The sequence below is a fragment of the Chiloscyllium punctatum genome, chromosome 15 (assembly GCF_047496795.1).
Source record: "Chiloscyllium punctatum isolate Juve2018m chromosome 15, sChiPun1.3, whole genome shotgun sequence".
Taxonomy (NCBI): domain Eukaryota; kingdom Metazoa; phylum Chordata; class Chondrichthyes; order Orectolobiformes; family Hemiscylliidae; genus Chiloscyllium; species Chiloscyllium punctatum.
Genome location: NC_092753.1, coordinates 35,518,021 through 35,538,966, shown reverse-complemented (window position 1 = coordinate 35,538,966; position 20,946 = coordinate 35,518,021). Strand labels below are relative to the sequence as shown.

The 20,946-nt window shown below is 39.1% G+C and overlaps 1 protein-coding gene across 2 annotated transcripts in view; it reads left to right on the top strand.

Annotated features, from left to right (window-relative positions):
* scaf4a (SR-related CTD-associated factor 4a) overlaps positions 1-18,523 on the top strand; it is an 87,838-nt gene extending 69,315 nt beyond the window's left edge. The window contains exons 19-20 of one of the 2 annotated variants that reach the window (XM_072584983.1): positions 4,849-5,046; positions 16,911-18,523. In XM_072584983.1, coding sequence (XP_072441084.1) covers positions 4,849-5,046; positions 16,911-17,761 — 1,049 coding nt within the window. In that variant the 3' untranslated portion in view covers positions 17,762-18,523. The remainder of the gene's footprint in view (positions 1-4,848; positions 5,047-16,910) is intronic. The other variant, XM_072584984.1, reaches the window with a different exon arrangement.
* The last annotated feature ends 2,423 nt before the right edge of the window (positions 18,524-20,946 follow it).

Sequence of the window (20,946 nt, the reverse complement as noted above, 5' to 3'; positions counted from 1 at the left end):
TTTCAATAGTTTTATTCTTTGTCTTTTTAAACATTATGGCACTTTTCAAGTAACATACTAAGTGCTGTAAAAATCATCAGTCAATATTTTTGGTATTATTCTGCTAGTTAAAATTTGCCTGGACTTCAAAATGCGAATGAAATGAAAAATTTTCAGCTGCTATTAAAGGTTCAATCAGGCATACAGTTATGAAAGGAATTTGGTAAAGTAAACCACACAATTCCTTTTCTCCATATATAGAGGTGAACTTCGATCACCCAAATATTGAATACACTATTTTAAAACAGAGCCTATGTGTATTGCATGCTTTCATTAAGATAAAAGGAGTGCGTATTGTGCTCCTGATTAGAGGAAATTTGCAGAGGAGCCAGCCAGGACAATCCACAATGGCAAGTTGGTCTGGGACTTGGTTGACTTCCTTTTGTAATCAGTTTGACTATGTGGAGATCTAGTAAGCAGTGTTAGGGAATTAGTTAAACCAGTGAAGACTGTGGCCATTTTAACTATATCCTCAAAGTTGAGGATGCTTTAGATTTTAGACCATATTTCAAAATTTTAATGGAAGTTGTAATTTGGGAATTTTAAAATCCCTTTAAAGAAGTTTTAAAATATATATGAAAAAAGATCTATTGAGCTTAATCAGCGTAAGAAAACAATATACTAATAGACTAGACTGGTGCTATAGAATGAGAGGTCTCTGAATAAATTCAGAAGGTAATGTTCTTGATCTTATGACCGTATAGTCACTTAACGCGTGCATGCTGCTGCTATGGGTGATGTATATGCCATTTGAAACAGATTTTGTAGTTAGGTTCATGGTGTTATTTTATTCCTAGGCTTGAGCTTGGTGTGTAAAACTAATGTAAAAAGCAACAATGTACACTCTGCACCTGCTTTGCCTGAGCAATTATACCCTTGTGATCACATTATTTAAATAATTGAATTAGAATTACATTTTAATATCACATACTCAATTATAGGAATACAAGGTTAGGAATGCATGAGTACAGTGCAAAGTTGCAGATTTTGAATAATAATTGTCATTAATTCTGCAGTTTCCTTCAGTCTGCGTTCTGCTGAATTGGCAGTATGTAGTTGAATTACAAAAACTAGGCTTTTGATGACTGGTTAGTCACTTGATTATTTTTCAAAAAGCTGAATGTAAACAAATTGAAAGGAACTACAGCGACAGGCTATTTTAAAGCCTTTTTAAAATCACCATTGTGTTGCTATGCCATATGTAAAGGCCAAAGTGTTAAAAGAATCTTCACCTTTTCTGTCTTAGGAATTCATTGTTCAAGGAAAGTGCTTGTGTCCAAAGTCCCCACAAGAGCATTAGGTAGACCCCTAATGGCAGTAATGTCTGTATCTTAAAACTTGGACGCAACAATGGCGGAATGTAGAAAATATAGATTATGCAGCTATAAGGATGGCAGTTTGATCCAAAATGTACCTATGCTCCCTTTTTCAGCAATTGGTTGTAATTTGTCCCATCTCTGTCATAACCCTTATGTTTCTCACCTTTAAGTCCACGTGCAATTGCCTTTTAGAATTATTTATGGAATCGACTTGCACAACATTTTCAATTAGAGCATTCTCATATCCCAACAACTCTTAAAAATATTTTTCTTATTTCCTCGAGATCTCTTGCTGGTGAATTTTGACTGACCTTCGATTGTTTAACATTTTGTTGGAGGGATTATCTTCTTGTCATTCTACTTGAAACTTCTCAACATTTTGGAAACCTCGAAGTTACCTTTAAACCTCCTGTGTTCCAAGGAGAATAGGCTTCACTTATTCAATTACTCTTCATGACTGAACTTTTCATTCCTGGATATCTAGTGAGCCTCCCCTTTGGTGCCTTTGGATTTTCTTGGTGTGATAACCAGAGTTGTACACAAGACTGCAGTTCAGACTTCATCAGTGATTTATAGCAGAATCTTTGTTTTTATGAATTTTTTATTATAAATGTAAGCAACCCATATAATCACTTAACCACCTTGTTTACTTGCATTGCCCCCTTTGAGAATTCAAATATGTGAATGCCAAGGTGGCTGTGATAATCTACACTTCTCATAAATGTGCCATTCTTTCCAATGTCTGTCAATTTCATTATTCTGTCTGATGCCTAAAATTCTGTTTACCATGATGTACTACTTTGCAGTACATGGAGGGGGGTGGGGGTGGTTGGTAAGACCCCATGGAATCCAAGGAAATTTGGCACATTAGATGCACAGTTGGCTGAGTGGCAAAAAACAGAGGGTGATGGTTATGGGATGTTTTTCCAACTGAAAGTATGTGTCCAGTGGAGTCCCACAGGGGTCAATATTGGGCTCTTGCTGATTCTGGTTTATATAAATGATTGGACTCGAATGTAGAAGAGTTGATCCATAAGTTCACAGATGATACAAACAGTGGTGGGATGATAAATAGTGAGGAGGATAGATGTAGCTTACAAAAGGATGTGAATGGGCAGGTTAGGCGGGCTATCAGTGGCAATTGGAATTCAACCTAGATAAATGTGAAACTTTGCACTGGGCAGAACAAACAAGGCAAGAGAATATGTGATGAACAGCAGAACCCTGGAAAATATACTGCCCCGTTATGGTATCAGGTCAGGTGGATAAAGTGGTTAAGAGGCATGTGGTATACCTGCCTTTATCCCGTTAATACACACAGCTTCAAGAGCAGGCAAGTCATGCTGGAACTGCATTAAAAAGTTGTTTAGGCCACAGCAAGTATATACAGTTCTGGAATCCACATTATAGGAATGATAGCATTCAAAAAAGCACAGAGGAGATTTACTGGGGTGTTGGCTGTGCTGGTGAGTTTATGAAGAGAGATTGGAACTGAGGTGGTTTTTGGTCAAGCAGAGGTGATTGAGGTGTATAAAATTGAGTGGCATGGATAAGGTAGACATGAAAGCTTTTTCCCTTGATGGCTGGACCAGTGGCATAGATTTAAGGTAAGCGGAAATGTCAGGAAAACCTTTTTCACCTGGGGGTGGTGGGAATCAGGAACCCAGTGCCTATGAGAGTAGTAGAGGCAGAAACCCTCAAAACATTTAAGTATTTCAGATGCATCTTGTTGTGATACCAAGGCATACACGGCTTTTGAATCAAGTGCAAGAAAATGGGATTAGAATAGTTAAATTGTTGTTTTTGACTGGCTTGGCCATAGACCAAAGGACCTTTTTCCATGCTGTAGATCTCTGACATTTGGAGGAGACCATTGTAACTCATCCTAAGTCTGAAAATTATTCATCCATTATAACTCTTGGCTCTCTTTCACATCTAATTTTGAATCCATATTGCCAATTTTTTTCTTAATTCGTTACCCCTCTCTCTTTTTGGTGAGCTTCCTATGTGGAATTTCTCAAATGCCTTCTGAAAATCCATATATACATTCACTGTACTCGCTTGATTAAACTGCGCTGTTATCACATCAAACTCAGTGAAGTTGGTCAGATTTCTCGAGAAGGTAGCAGTTCAGGTTCTACAGCCACAGTCTATGCCTAAATTACATTTGTGAATGTACAAATGGTTTGTTGGAAAACTTGGCTTTTTTTCTAAGGTATAGTCAACTTTCACACAGATGTCATGATGTTCTGTAGCAATCTTTGAGGAGCAGGTTCACTGTTGACACTGCGTACCATTAGTTACAGGGAGATGCTGTGTCAGAACTGTAGCTAATGACAAGTGTTTGAAAATTAAGGCAGCACCACTGCCGCTTGTAGTCATTGTTTCCATAGCACTTTGGCTCTGCCAGCAAAAATAGTTGAGTGGAAGTAATTTTAGGTTCATTTTCCAGTTTCAGGTAAATATATATTCTGTTGCACGAAATCCTCACGAACATTAGAAGTGATGCACTAAAGTACTTACCATTTTATGGTGACCATCTGTTTTCGCCTTGAAAGGCATCTGTACCATATCTACATGGAATAATTCAAACACTTTTTCACTGGGCATGAAAGCCATGCATCCAAGTCTGTTGCTGTTAGATTCAACTTGAGATTAGCTCAGTCACTTTGTGGAGGTTGGAAACCATAGTTGTAAATGATCTTGGGACCAAAATATATGTTGGGGTTAAAGGGCCAACTCCAGATTGGGTGGAAGTCCCACCACACCAGAAATATGCCACTTATGTTTATATATATATATATATTTATTGTTGGGGAATGAGACAGCAGTTTATGTAAACATGCAGTATTCAGACAGGGCTTATCACAGTGGGAGATGGGAATCCCAAGTGGAGTCACAAACAGACGTTGAGTTTGGAGGCAGTAATTGTACCATGGAGCTCTTGACCAAGTTATAACAGCTGTGTTCTTGCTGTAACCAGTCCCTGCCCTCCCAGCCTCCCTACTCAACTCTTACATTTTTCATAGAGGGAACACAATGTTTTTCAAGTCTCTGTTGGGTCATAACGGAGGGGGAGAGGGGGGGATAAATTACAATGCACTGAATTAGGGACTTCAGTTTGAAAGTTATCTGATAGAAAATTCTGGGCATGTTTTATGGGTTTTATTGAAAGTTTAAGAGTGTTTTCTCATCTTTCAGAATTTGAATGGTAAAGTGCGACTGTGGTTGCAAGATGTCAGTTCACATTTTACATGATTTCGTTGAAATTAATCTGGTGATGAAGTAGAATTGTGTTGCTGTTACCTAAATGCTTAAGGCTGGAGCTATTGCATAATCATTGTTTCATAAAATGGTGATCAATGTTTCTAAGATTATTCTAGCCAGTCTAGCCATAAAATATTTAATATGAAGTATAATTTGTAAAATTTCTTAAATAATTTGATTTTTATCTTATAAATGCATACTAATAAGATGTAATTTTATCCAGCAACACCACTGGGTTCCCAGGAAGATAGTGCAAAGAATTCCTCACTGAGGAACCCGACCCCTACCTTAGTGTCTACGCTGAGAAACAGTGAGGACGTTACAGATGGTACTAAATATTTTGGACCTGTACAGGGACATAACCCTGGGCTGGGAGGTACCAACGTACCATTCTCTACAACACAAGCTATGCCTGTCATTGGTAAGCCCTTCCATCTTGGAATTTTAGAAAGGGTAGGTGGAGAATAAGGGGAATATTTATAAGCAGGTCATATTTAAGGTTGTATGATTAGATTTGAAGCATATGGATCTGATCTTGTGTTTGCTTTAAAAGACTTAAAATTAAGCAACAGATTAATTATTATTCTGAATATTCAAAGTGACAAGTTTCATGTATGTTGCATTCATCTAATTATTTAGAAGTACATGCACACTACTTATCATCTGATAGATTTTCCTATTCACTTAGTGTATCCAATAATTGTTTTGTAATGATTTTTTTGAGAAACACATGTCAGTTTGATAGATTCCTGCACTTGACAATCACAGTTATGCAAAAATCCAAATTAAATCGTAAGATTATTTTTTTGAAGTACTCTTTGGAGATTGACATTGGAAAAAAAATTGCATATTTTTAACGAATTGTAATGAACTTAGATGTACTGAACTCTCAAAAATGTGGTTGTCCAGTCTGGTTATACACTTGTCTATCACATTGAAGATGCTTACGAAGGACAGATAAGTTATGATACCAGACCAGCAACTTTGTTACAATTTAACTAAAGATCAGTGATCTTTATTTTAAAATAATAAAGCTAAGGTCAAGGGGACTGATTGAGACATTAAAGACACAAGATTTCATAGTTTAATGGGTGATACAATCTCCTGTACACGGGCAACTTATTTCTAGCATTTAGAATTAAGCATGGGTAAATACTGTGATTGAGCACCTCATTAGACACATCACCTGCAAACAAAATACATTGCATGCGATTTCCCCATAGATTAGTTAACATTATTGTCTCACAGTGCCAAGGACCCGAATTTGATTCAAGCCGTGGGTGACTGTGGAGTTTTCACATTCTCCCTATGCCTGCATGGGTTTTCAAAGTTTCCACCTGCAAGCCAAAGGATTTGCATGGGAAGTAGATTTGAATGTGCTAAGTTGCATTATAGTGTCCAGGGATGTGCAGGCTAGGTGGGTTAGTTATGTTGGCTGCGAGGTTATGGGAAGAGGATGGGTCTGGGTGGGATACTCTTCAGAGGATCACAGGCTCGATGGGCCAGTTGGCCTCTTCACTATAGGGATTCTATGATTAATGACACAGTGTCATTGAATGTCATAAGTGATTACAGTTCTTACGCTGATCTGGCAACCCACCCAAGTGCAGTTCAGTGATGGATTGCTCTAATTCTAATTAATCACCCTCTTGACATGGGCTCATGTTCCCCTGGACTCCAAAAAGTACACTACAGTATTTAGTCACAGGCACAACTCCAGCCTTTGAGACATTCCAACAGGACCCCACAAAATCATCATTGTGTGTATCATACTTCCCATTGGGATCAATGGCTGTGCATTTTGCCCTGCTTCTAGTGATGAGCATATGTTGCTTACTTATTGGAAAGTGAGGACTGTAGATGCTGGAGATCAGAGTCGAGAGTGTGGTGCTGGAAAACCACAGCAGATCAGGCAGTGTCCAAGGAGCAGGTGAATTGATGTTTTGGGCATAAGTCGTGATGAAGGGTTTATGTCTGAAACATTGATTGTCCTGCTCCTCAGATGCTGTCTGACCTGCTGTACTTTTCCAACAGCACACTTTCAATGTTGTTCACTTTGTAAAGGAAATAGGCTTGTAAATAATTTTTTAGAATAGTTTAGATTTAGATCATTGAAACAAGCAAAATAAGAGGAAAGCTATTTGGCTTATCAAGTCCATTCTGCTATTTGATATACTTGTGTCTGATCCAATGCCATACTCCTGTGATCTCCCCATATGCCTTGACACCTTTAGTTTCTAGAAATCCATTCCTGTCTTGAATGTATTTAGTGACTTTGCCTCCACAACCTTTTGTCGTCGAGAATTTCACAGGTTCACCACCCTCTGAGTGAAGAAATGTCTCCTTGCTTCAGTTCAAATTGGCCTACCTGGTATCCTGAAATCATGATCAATTATTCTGGATTCCTGAGCCAGGGAGCACATTATCCCTGTGTACAGTTTGTTCAGCCCTCTGAGAAGTTTATACATTTTAATGAGGTACCTTCTTGTTCTTTGAAACCTCAATGAATACAGGTGCAATTGGCCCAGTCTTTCCTCAGATGGCAAACTGGCCAATCCAAGAATCAGTCTTGTGAACATCCTGTGATGCAAATATGTCCTTTCTTGGGTAAGGAGACCAAACCTGCATATGATACACTCAATGGATATTCTACTGGGACACCCAGTGCCCCTTTGTATGTCAGTCTTTGGTAATCTATCATTATTCAAATAAAACTCTGCCAATCGTGTTTTTTGCTATTGAACCACTTCACATTCCTCTAATGTTATAGTGCATCTGCCATATATTTGCCTACTCATTCAACTTCATTAAATTACCCAGGAACTACTTGGTTCTCTTTATGACTCTTAATTCCACCTAATTTTGGATCCTCAGCAAACATGGCAACTTAATACTCCATTCCCTGATCTAACTTGCGAATAGTTGGGGCTGAAGCAGTGATATCTGCAGTACCCCATTAGTCAATGCCTTCTAGTCTGAAAATGACTTATTTGTTCTTGCTGTGTTTCCTGCATGATAATTTTTAATCAGTGAAAGTGTATTACCACCAATCCTTTGTGCTTTGATTTTGCATGCAAACTGGACTTGATAAATTCAAGTTGGTAGTATCAGTTCATCAACTTGAAGTTTTACGAGAATTTTTGTCTGTTGGTTCAACAGAGTAGGGTTTCATTATTTTGGAGGTTTCTCTTTGTGATCTGATGGTTTTTAGGAAATACCTTTGCTCCAGTTTATATGGCTGATATTGTTGCGTAAGCTATTTTTGTGGGATTGAGATCTTGAATCTTCAGTTTACTATTGTTCTTAGTCATTTCAAGCTTCTGCAATAGATTACCTTTCATGAGATGATCCTTTTAGCGGAAATAACAACGCAAGTTCATTCCATTGAGCAAAAATAAGGACATTGTATTTATAAGGATACGCATTCACCGACTTAGTACTTAAATAGACAGTCATTTTTTTATTCCAGTTATATTCAAGCAGAGATACCTGGCCAGTTAACTATCTTTGTTGCAGTAGTAGACTTTCCATTTATTTCCTTATTTTGTGAGCATTTATATGCCTTCATCATTCAGAGGTAAAAGTAGGTTATGATGCAAGCCCAAATGACTCAGTTGTTAAAACTGAAAGTATTGGGAATGTTCAGCAAGTCTGGCATCATCTGTGAATAGACAAAATCTGAGAGCTTCATTTTTGTTCTACATGTCTAGCATTTATAGTCCTTTGCTTTTATTTGTTTTTTGGTGTCCAAAGATGCTGACAGAACTGCTGAGTTTCACATCTCCTCCATTTGCAGTATTTTGCTTTTATGCAAATCACTCACCAAATTACAGAATCCCATTTTATCTGAATGCTTGAAAATAAACGAAATCTAGAAAGTTTCACTTGTTAAAATTAATTTATAGACATGGACGTCACTGGCTAGGCCAGCCTTGGAAAAAGTGGTGATCTGCTTCCTAGAACCACTGCTATCTCAAGATGGTTAAGGGCACACACCGCTTTCAGGAAAGAAGCTCCAGGAGTTAACTCAGCAATAATGGAGGAAAGCCAGAGCTATTCTGAAGTGGATAGCTTTGAGGAGAACTTGTAATGATGGTGTGCCCAGGCATCTCTTGTCTTTCTGATTGTATTTGTAAATTTAGAAGGTGCTGTCATTGAAGGGTCGCTGCATTGTATCTTATAGATGCTAAGAATTGCTGTCGCTCTGATGGTGGAGTGAGTGGATATTCAAAGTGATAAACAGGGAGCCAGTCAAATGGACTGCTTTGTTCTGGATGCTTTGAGCTTTTTGAGTGCTGTTGGAGCTGTGCCTGTCCAGATTTGTGCAGAATATTTCTTCACACTTGTGCCTTGAGAGAGAGATTTTGAGAGATAGAAGATGAGTTAATTGCTAGATAATTCCTAGCTTCTGAGCCATGATAGCCATTGTATTATATGGCTGTCTGTTTCTGTCAGTGGTAACTCCCAGGATTTCACTAATGGGGGTTTAGCAATGATACTGCAACTGAGTGTCATGGGGCGATAGTTAGCTGCTTTTGTTAGAGATGGGCACTGTCTGACATTTGTGTGGCATGATTTATTTGTTGCTCAATCACCCCAAGTTTGAATGATGGATAAGTCCTACTATATTTGAACATGGACTGCATTAGTATCTGAGGAGTCACAATGAAAAAGGTGAATTTCAGTAAAGACGATGCTACGGTTTCCTTGACTGTTGGTTTAAAGACCAAGTTTACTAGGTGTCAGATACTTCTGTTGCTTTTCGTAAGAAAGAGATTGCCTGAGAGAGGAGAAACTGTTTAGCTGAGGGCTGTTGTGGGATCATAGGAAATTATCTTATAACGGATTCCTGGATCTTCACAAGTGTGTGGTAGATCCAGAGATTGCTAGGATTGAGGGATTTGGAGTCCTTGTGCAAGAGTCACAAAAAGTACAGTGGGTAAAATAAAAACAGAATAAAAGCAGGAGTAAGCCATAAGCCTTGTTTGCCATTCAATATGATCATGACTGATAATTGCAGCTTCCATCCAATGTCCTTTGATCAATTTAGCCCAAAAAAAACTATATCTAACTCTTTGAAAGCATTCATTGTTTTGGCCTTAACTATTTAAGAGAATTCCATAAGTTCACACTCACTGGATGAAGACACTTCACAATCCAAAAAGACCCATCCCATTTCCATAGATAATGTCCTTGGTTCTGGACTCTCTGGTCATTGGAATATTCTTTCCTGTTTTTACCCTGTCTAGACAAATTAGAATTTTATAGGTTTCTATAAAATCACTCCCATGTTCTTCTGAACTTCAGTGATACAGTAATTCCCCCGTACCTGCAGGAGGTACATTTCAAGACCTATTGCAGAAGCCTGAAACAGTGGATAGGTGTAAACCCATTTGTTTCAATGGGAAATTTACCATCCTGGCAGACCCCTGATCTGTCTGTGTCTCTGTGTGTGTCTTTCTCTCTCTGTCTCTCCTTCTGGGTGTGTCTCTCTGTGCGTGTCTCTCTCTCTCTCTCTCTCTCTGTGTCTTTGTGTCTCTGTATGTCTCTCTCTCTCTGTCTCTGTGTGTATCTCTCTCTCTTGCGCGGTGTGTCTCGCTCTCTCTGTCTCTTTGTATGTGTCTCGCTCTAAGTGTGTCTCTCTCACTCGCTGTGTGTGTGTGTGTGTGAGAGAGAGAGAGAGAAAATCTGTCTCTCCTGAACTGGCCTCAATCAAACTGAAGCATCTCTTCATCATCTTAACTGCTTGACTTCCTACCCAGCGTTGTCACTTGTTCACTTCAATATATTGCTTTTAGTTCCCTCCTCTAAATCACTTATGTATATTGTGAATACCTGGGATCCAAGCACTGATCCCTGCAGTATCCCACTGGTCACTGAGAAATTGACAGGTTTATTCCTACTCTTATCCCATGTCACAAGGAAGACAAATGGAGTATTGATCTTTATTTCCAAGGGAATTGAGTATAAAAATAGGGAGGTGTTGCTCAAACTGTGCAAGGTACCAGTCAGACCACAGCTGGTATACTATGAACAGTTTTTGCCCCTTGGTTTATTTGGTATTGGGGGCAATCCAGAGAAGCTGCACTAAATGAATTCCAGGTATGGAGGGCCTGTTATATGAGGAAGGTTTAAGTATTTTCACACTCCATTGGACTTTAGAACAACAGGAAACATACGCAATTCTTCGGGAACTTGACAGGGTAAATGCTAAGAGGTTGTTATCTCTTGCGGAAGAGTCTAGGACCAGAGGGTACAATCTTAGAATTAGGGGTCACATGATTAAGACAGAAGGAATTTCTTCTCTGAGAGTAGTGAATCTGTGGAATTCTTTACCACAAAGGGCTGAAGAGGCTGGGTCATTAGGTGTATTCAAGACTGAGAGATTGATCCCTAATCATTAAGGGAATTGAAGATGATGCTTGTAAGGCAAGAAAGTGGATTTGAGGCTTACAAAATCAAAGTGGTCATTGAGTTTGGCAGCAAGATATTGCACAGTTTGAAGTTTCATATTTAAAGTATTATGATGGATGAAAATTGGAAAAAACAAACTACTGTTGTTTTTGAGTCTGCTTGCTGAGAGACTCTAAGTCTGCATTTGATAAACACACTGTTCTTTTACATTGAAATATGTCAGCTGTATCGCTTTTCTGAGTGTGTAATTCCTGACCTACCTGAACATCGTAATTGGGGTTTGAATGGCAGGGCTAACCAGTCTGGGTCTGATCATTGCTATATTTTTCAAATATGTATTTACTTCAGTGTAGGTATTTTCAGGGTAATTAATAGCTTGTTTATGGGCTTGTTATGACTGGGTCAGAAGAGAAAACATGAATGTCAGTTTAGCACATTGTCAAAAATCAGCTTTCAGGTTGTTATCTTTTGTCATGCTATTGAAGATCTAATTGATGTGGATATTTTTGTGGAAAATATATATTTAAATTATTATTGTAAAAGATTGTACCATCTGTTGGTCAAAGATATTGCAGGTGAATGACCATCTTTCTATAAAATGGAAGAAGAAACTTTTAGTTTTCATCTAAAATTTGTTGCCTAGACTGGTTCCCAAACGGACATTTGAAAAATTGTAGTTGCTTATCCGTTGTGTATTATCACGAGTATTGTATGCAAGAGTCATGGATCATTGTGAATGTACAGATTGCTTACTTCCAGTCAGTGACTCATCTCTCTGATATATAATCTAAATCTTCGGTAGTGTTGTTCAAAGAAGGCAACAGTTTTGAAACTGGAAAGTGAAACACCTCCCATTCTGTTAGAAACTATGATGGATGATGATCTATGGCTAAAGACATGTCTTTGCAGGAATATTCCAGTTTGGTTGGGAGGAAAAGCCAATCCTACAAATTTCTAAGGTGCTCTCCAGCCAAGAAACAAGTAAACTTCCTGTATACTATCCCTGACTGATTTTTTAAAAAGCAGATTAATTTCAAAATACAAGGTTTAGTCTTTTCTAATAACAAGTCCATTATCTCAAGAAACTGTGGCATGAAAGTTATGTTTGTTACTGCATGCATCCTGACACATTTACTGGCTCGTTTGTAAAGTTCTGTGATGGTGTGATCAAAGTGATGTATGTACAAAGGCAATACTTGACTTTTGCTGAAGCTTTTCCTCATGCACTTGTCAGGTCAATTTGTGAGAAAGACTTAAGGGGATATCACATTTACACTGCATTAGAACAGAGTGCTAATTTGTTGGCAAATGAACTGTGGGAAAGGCCTTGTCCTTTTGTTTTAGCAAATATAAGTATTAGAGTACATAGGGAAGGGTGAAGAACCACAATACAAATGTAAAACTATTGGAAAGTGAACCCGAGACTGGTTGAAGAAAAACATCTTGTGTTGAGTGCGAGGTCCTGGAAACGATAGCCTTTGAGTGTGGTGTGGCCAGATTCAGTTATAGCATAAGGTGTTCCATAATTAGCTGTTGGGGTGAGATTTGCAATTCTGTGGAGAAAAGGCAAGATGAGTGGGTCGAGATGCATTTCTTTACAAAGAACTGACATGAATGTCATTGACTGAATTATTTCCTTTCTGGCTTTTCTTTTATTGTAATAACAGCAGCTGAATAAAGTTGTCCTGCAAAAATTCTTTAAGATGAGGGCTTTGGTACTAATGTGCTCCAAACTGCCTTCAGCATTATCGTAGAGCCATAGAATCATACAGCATGGAAACAGACCCTTTGGTTCAACCAGTCCATGCCGATCATAATCCCAAAGTATCATTTATAAAGAAATTTGAGCTCAAATAATTTATTGTCAAGCAGTAAAATGTTTGTTATCCCACTTTTGAGTTCAGTCATCCTATATTCTGTCTCCATATGCAAGGCTATTTTTTTAACTCAGGAAACAGTTGTGGCCTTCTTGTGTTTAGTATCTTTCTTGTATCAACATGTCTTTCCATTACCGTTTTGTGTTTCAGAAGAGCTTATCCTGAATAGAACATGGATGGTTATGTTCAAAAAAATGACAGTGGTAAATGTATTTTGTTCTGTGTCTCCTAGATATTTCTGATGTATCAGACTAACAACATTAGCAAACAGATTTTGTAAGCTTTCTTTGTTCATTCTTTGGATTACTGGCTGGCTAGCATATATGCCTGTCTCTAGTTGCCTTTGAGAAGGTGATGGTGCACTGCCTTTTTAAACTACTACGGTTCATGTGCTGTGGGTTGATCCATAGAGCTGTTAGGGCATTCCAGGATTTTGACTTGGCGACAGTGAAGGAACAGCAATATAGTTCCATGTTAGGTTGCTGAGTGGCTTGGAGGGGACTTTGGTTGAAATGGTGTTCCCAAGTATCCGCTTTTAGATGGAAGTCATTATGGGTTTGGAAGATACTGTCAAGGATCATTGAATATCTGCAGTGCATCTTATGGATAGTACGCACTACTATTACTGAGCATCGATGGTAGAGGGAGTAGATGTTTGTGGATGTGGAACCAGACAAGTGGGAGTATTCCATTACATTCCTGACTTGTGCCTTGTAGATAGTCAATAGGCTTTCAGGAGTTAGGAGATAATTGCTCACTGCAGTATTCCTAGCCTCTGACCTACCCTTGCAGTCACTATTTATGCAGCAAGTCCATTTGATTTTCTGGTCAATGGTAATCCCAAGGTGGTTGTTAGTGGGGAATTCAGTGATAACACCATTGAATGTCAAGGTGCAGTGTTGAGATGTTGTTGTCTCACTTTTATGTGGCGCAAATGTTAATTGCCACTTGTCAGCACAAGTTGGGTATTGTCTAGATATTGTTGAACATGGATTGCTTCAGTATCTGAGGAATTGTGAATGATGCTGAACATTGTGCAATCGTCCCCACTTCTGATCTTATGATGGATGGAAGGTCATTATTGAAACACCTTAAGATGTTTGGGCCTAGGACACTACCCTGATGAAATCCTGCAAGCATGTCCTGAAAATGGCCTCCAACAACTACAACAGTCTTCCCCATGTGCCAGGTATGACTCAAACCAGCGGAGAGTTTGTTTCCTGGTCACTATTGATTCCAGTTCTGTTCAGGCTCCTTGATATCAAGGGCTGTTACTCTCACCTCCCCTCTGGAATTCAGCCTGTTCTGTCCATGTTTGAAGCAAAGCTGTAATGAGCTGAGTGGCCCTGACCGAGGCGTTGCTGAGCAGGTGCTGCTTGATAGCACTGTTGGAGACCTTCCATCACTTTACTGATGATAATTTACTGATGAGGTGGTGATTGTCCTGTTTTTTGTGTACAGGACATAGCTGGGAAATTTTCCACATTGTTGGCTAGATATTGTTATAGCTGTGCTGGAAGAGCTTGGCTACGGGAGCTGCATGTTTTGGCGTAGAAGTCTTCAGCGCTATTGCTAGAATGTTGTCAGTGCCCATAGCCTTTGTCTCATCCAGTGCCTCTAACCATTTCTTGATATCACGAGGAGTGATTCAAATTGGCTGATGACTGATATCTGTATTGCTAGGGACCACTGGAGGAGACCGAGATGGATCATCCCACTCTACACTTCTGGCTGAAGATTGCCTGAAATGCTTCAGCCTTATCTTTTAGCCTTATCATTGAGGATGGTGATATTTGTGGAGCCACCACCTCCCGTGAGGCGTTCAGTTGACGACCACTATTCACAATTAAATGTAGCTGGACTGCAGAACTGAGATCTCATCTGTTGGTTGTGCAATATCTTAGCTCTGTCACTTGCTGCTTATAATGTTTGGTGTGCAGGTTGTCCACCACATTGACATGTCACTTTTAGGTATACCTGGTGCTGCTCCAGGCATGCCCTCCTGCATTGTCCATTGAATCAGAGTCGGTCACCTGGCCTGATGGTAATGATTGAATGGGGTATATAACTGGCCATGATTTTGCAGGTTGTGCTGGGTTAAAATTCTGCTGCTGTTGATGGTCCACAATGCCTGATGGATACCCAGTCTAGAGTTGCTAGATCTGTTCAAAGTCTGTCCCATTTAGTGCAGTGATAGTGCCACACAACATGATGCAGATTATATTTATTGTAAAGGTGGAACTTTGTCTCCAAAACAACTCTGTGCTGGTCACTTTTACTGGTACGTTCATGAACAGGTGCATCTGCAGCTGGCAGATTTGAGAGGATGAGATCAAATACATTTTTCCTCTTGTCGATTCCTTAAACACCTGCAGACCTAGTTAAGCAGCTATGTCCTTTCGGACCCACCAGCTCAATTAGTAGGGCTGGTACCAAGCCATTCTTGGTTGTGGACATTGAAATCCTGCACCTGGAGTACATTTCCACCCTCACAACCCTCCGTGTTCCTGCAACTGTTGTTCAAAATGAAGGGGTACTGATTCATCAGCTGAGGGAGGGTCGTATCTGGTAACAAGCAAGAGGGCATGCCGGGAGCGGCACCAGGCATACCTAAAACCATCTCTAATCTGCAGTCATCAGACTTCATGGGATCCAGAGTCAATGTTAAAGGCAACTTGGCTCCAAGAGTAACTCCATGTTGACTGTATTTCACTCTGTCACCAACTCTGGTGGGTCTGCCTTGCCAGTGGGGTAGAACATATACAGGGAAAGTGATGGTTGTGTCTGGGACATTATCTCCAAAGTATGATTTCATGACTATTACTATCAAGCTGTTGCATGACTAGTCTGTGAGTTTCTTCTCATTTTGGCACTAGCTCCCAGATTTTAGTAAGGAATGCTCTGCAGGGTTGACATGGCTGCTTCTGCCATTCTCATCTCTGGTGCCTAAATTGATGCCAGCTGGTCCATTTGGTTTAATTTCTCTGAGACTGCATAGCGATTGATATAACTGGGTGGCTTGCTAGGCCATTTCAGAGGTCAGTTGAGGATCAACCACTTTGCCATGGGGGTCTCTGGTTACATATAGCCCAGACCAGGTGAGGATGACCGATTTCCTTCCCTGAAGAGCATTAGTGAGAGAGATGGGTTTTTCTGGCAATGGACAATAGTTTTCAGGAGATTCTTAATACCAGATGTTTATTGAATTGAATTCAAATTCCACCTTCTGCCATGACAGATCTTGAACTGGGGTCCCCAGAGCAATAATAGTATATTAATAATGGATTTAATAATAGATGAATAACATCTAGCAGTAATATCACAAGGCAATCGCCACCTTATTTCTTCCAAGTTTTGGGTGGCACAGTGGCTCAGTGATTAGCATTGCTGCCTAACAGCACCAGGGTCTCAGATTCGATTCCAGCCTCGGCCGACTGTCTGTATGGAGTTTGCACATTCTCCCTGTGTTTGCGAGGGTTTCCTCCAGGTACTCCAGTTTCCTCCACAGTCCAAAGATGTGCAAGTCAGGTGAATTGGCCATGGTAAATTGCCCATAGTATTCAGGGATGTATAGGTTAGGTGCATTAGTCAGGAGAAATGTAAAATAATATGGTAGGGGAATGGGTCTGGGTGAGATACTCTTTGGAGGGTCAGTATGGGCTTGTTGGGATGTATCTACATTGTAGGGATTAAATGAAAATGTATTGATGTAATTATTTTTTAACAGGTAGTGTGGATTTGTATCTCAAGGTGGAAAACTTAGATATTTTCACCTTGCAAATTGCACGGTAATAATGTATGAGCCATTATTACTGTTCAGATTTTTTGTGTTCTACTGAATGTAGTACTCCATTTGGATGGCAAAATATCTCTATATAATACTGAATGTTTGGTATTAGAGTATTAATATCCCATCAAATAATTTTACTTTTGTTTTCCACTACAAGTAAGTTAATGATTTTGCTTAACATACTTCTTTGTGTTTATTCTTCAGGAAATCAAAGTGGAACTGCAGCGCACACTCCCTTAATGAGTGTACAGCCACCAAGCCCTGGTCTCTTGGGTGCGCGGCCTGGTTTAATACCGCTACAGCGGCCGCCTGGGGTTCCACCACCTCATCTGCAAAGGTTTCCTGTTGCTCCACCACGTCCCCTGCTACCACATTTATTACATAGGGGCCCACCACCTCCAGGGCCAGGAGGATATGGAGTTCCTCCACCTCATGCCATGCGTGGTCCGTTTCCACCTCAAAATGTTTTTGGTCGCCCTGGTGTGGCTGAGGATAGAGATGGAAGGCAATTTAGGAATGACCGACATGGATTTCCTCCAGGAAGGGATCGCGACCAGGATCAACGCTTTGGCAGATCAGATTTCAGAAATCGTCCTTTTGGTGGAAACCGAAATGAAAATGATCGTTATGGAAATCGTCATGAAGATAGAGATCATGATCGCCATAGTGGTGGACGTGATAGAAGGGAATGGGGGAGAAGAAGCTCTGAACGTGAGAGACACAGAGACTCAGAAGAAAGGAATAGACGATCAAGTGGACATAGGGATCGTGATTCACGAGACAAAGAATCTCGCAGGGATAGAGATATGGATCAGCGTGGAAAAGAAAAGCCTGAAGAAACTGATGAAAACATTGAAGAGCATCACAGATCTAATGGCGATACACAGGAAGAAATAATGAAACAGTCCGACGTGATCCCAGGTCCTGAATCTGCTAAAGGAGAATCTGATTCACCAAACATGAATTTGAAAGCTGCAGGAATGGTAGGGTTGGAGCCTACCTCCAGTAATCAACCTGATACAAAAAATTCAGGTGCAGCTGATGAGGCTCAGTGATAGGAACTAATTGTAATAAAACACATGATGTGGTAGTAATTGATGTATACACCACATTATTGTGCTATGAAGCTTTAGAGTTGTATAAAAAAATGATGTATAAAGTATTGCTTCTGCTATCCTACAGTCCTGTCTAGTTTTAAAGTTTTAAACAAATTGTTTGCTTTCCCCAGTATTCAGAATGACCATATGATTTACTCCAAAGGCTGAACACCCAACAACCAGGGAAAAAAAAATCAAATTTTTGCTGTACGTTTTTAAAACTTTGACATAAGGTAGAAGTGCTTTCTATTCTTTTTTAATTTAAAAAGATAACAAGCGATGAAAGCTCCTCCAAAAGTTGAGCTTAGGGATTTGTTTTTAATAAACTCTATTTTCTTAACAAACTTTAGAGCGTGTGATATTCTTCCTCGGACTTGTGGAGAAAAGAATGTCATGGGATGGAAGAATAAGGCTGTGAAACACCCTAAAGTTTGATATTTTCTATATGGGAAGCAAGTCTAAATTAGACTCTCAGTATGCATTCTTTTAAAAAAAATTGGAAATTGTTTTTCAACAGCCAACTAGAACCCAAAACAGATTGCTTTGCAAAGTGTATTATAAAAATATTAGTGTATTTCACTGGTGATGTATAGAAAACTTATAAAGTTGCCCACTCAAGATCAGGAAACAAATGGTCTGAACAGTACTTTGTTTTAGAATGTTTCTTGAAAGTTTATTTGTTCTTTTCCCTTAAATACAGACTGTTTCTTAAAAGTAACAGTTTTCCTGTTTTCTTCTGTTTTGGATGCTAATGTAGTTGTAAAAAGAGTATCACATGTTCACTGTTCTAGCAGACATCAATATTATAGCTGGGTTAATGAATGTTGTTTAGATTTAATATATGGCTGTGTAACTTGCTTTAACCATAAAAAAAAATCATGGAAATTATTCACCCACTTGTTTACGCAAGACAGCATTTTGGCTCACTTAAAGTTTCATGTTATTTCCACTTAATCTCAGGACATTCCCAAAAGTAAGATTTTGCATAGAGTCTGTTTGAATTGTTAATGCTCCATTCATTGTGGGAAAATAAGTGCGTTTTTTTCTCAATGAAATGCTTTTGACATAAACAATTCTACTTTTAGTCAATTTAATCGTGTTCATGCAGTGGAATATGTGGATGATAATGGGTTTAGGTCTTCATGCTTGTTTTGAATACGAAGTTAGAAAATGGGAGTTTCACCTATTCAAATTCAGTAAGCATCAGTTACCTACCTGATGATGAAAATCCATGCAACTTAGTACCTTGGAGGTTAGTATTACACTGTTTCATTTACATGCAGAGTATTATCTTGGATGATAGTATTTTCTTATGTTGTTAGCAGATTTTTCTTTTTGTGATATTACAATTGAGTTGGAAACGCCTTTCAAGGGAACCAAAACCATCACTGCAATAAGATACAGAGCAATACTCTGTCTGCTTTGCTCCATTCATGGAGGAATATTTCTGCTGCTTGATATTTTCATGAAAGAACATTTGCAAAAGATAATGAATACAGTAGGAAATATTGGAACTCCTTTGGTTCCAGTCTCAAACATATTTATTCAATGCATATTGGAACTTGACTGGTGGTACTCATGCTCCTAAGTTGAAGTTGTGGGTTGAAGCACCACTTCAAATCCTGATTATGGAATCTATAGTAACTTTCAGTGCAGCATGAGTGCTGGCTAGGGATTAGACCTGGTCTACTGTATAGGCATTCAGTTTTGCAGCAACCTCCACCAAAAATGGATTCTAATTCATGTACAAATTGGTTTTCGTTTCAAAACAGCAGTCATAATTTATTTTATATTACTTTGGGAACTCCCAAATATGAAAGACAATATATGAATGGAAGTTCTATTAGGCATAGTGTGGCATCTAACTGAGAATGTTGAGCTATATGTTTGGTTCCATGTTTAGGTGGTATTCAAGGTAATTGCAAGCTAATATCTTTGCATTTTAATCTGCCAGAGATAAAAGGCTGATATTGATCTTATGTATGTACTCCTAAGAGTAGTTGTTACAGGGAAAAGAGACATACGTGAATTTATTTAAATTTTGCATGTTTTACTCAACACTACAACTTGTGATTTTATTGCCTTATATAATCACTTTCAAAACATTGTGACTTTGTATGATTTTCATTGTGTTTTGGGTTTATTTGTAGGACTTTGCATGATTCACTATTCTGTAGGATAGGACACTTTAATTTGAATCAGAGAACATTTGGTACCAACTTCTGCAACAGATCATCCTGTTTGTAGACTTTAAATCTGACCATGGCTTTTCAAACATGTTCAGGAGACATGGTTACAGATAAGCCACGAGGTACTCCCAGGTTCAGTTCAGCAAAGAGATGCTCTTCTATTCAATTTAGTCTGCTATTCCCTGACAAGTAGTTTTGATTAGTCTGAAGCATTCTGAACAAAGTTTATCTCTATGACCGAGTCCACTGTCCACTGAATAATCCTAAATATAATCTTATTAATCATTCGGACAATATATTTCGATCCTTTGCCAAAATAGTAGTTCAAGATTTCCATGCATTTCCCTTTTAATTCCTTCTCCATTTTGATCAAGTTGATAATTATTCTTGGAATTATAACCTTTATATTTGTCCTCTGTTTTACTTTGTGGATATCACTGCCTAGGTCAATATTTATTGAATTGAGGTGATAGCTTGGCCCTCTTGAAGCAGTTTGATAAAAAGATATACTTAGTCAGTACCAACAACATGGGCTTTCTAAAAAGGTCCTGCAGCAGGAACTGAAGTGGTAGATCAAAGAGAAACACCACTAAAATTGTAATCTCCAGATTACTTCTAGTGCCATGTGCTACTGAGTATAAGAATAGGAAGATAGGCCAGTTAAAAACAGATGACTAAAGGGAAGGTGTAGAATGGAAGGCTTTCGATTCTTGGATCATTGAAGCTTGTACAAGCTGGATGGATGCATCTGAACCAGAATGGGTCTAGTATCCTTGCTGGGAGGTTTGCTTGTGCTGTCAGGGAGGTTTTAAGCTGATATGGCATGGGGAGGAGGCAGAGTAGATGTGAAGGTAGGAGCATGGTTCAACCTGATGGAAGGAATGCTAGTATGCTGAGGTACTGTATTATTGATTAAGGAAACTATCATAATGAGGGAGGACATCCTCAAAGGCT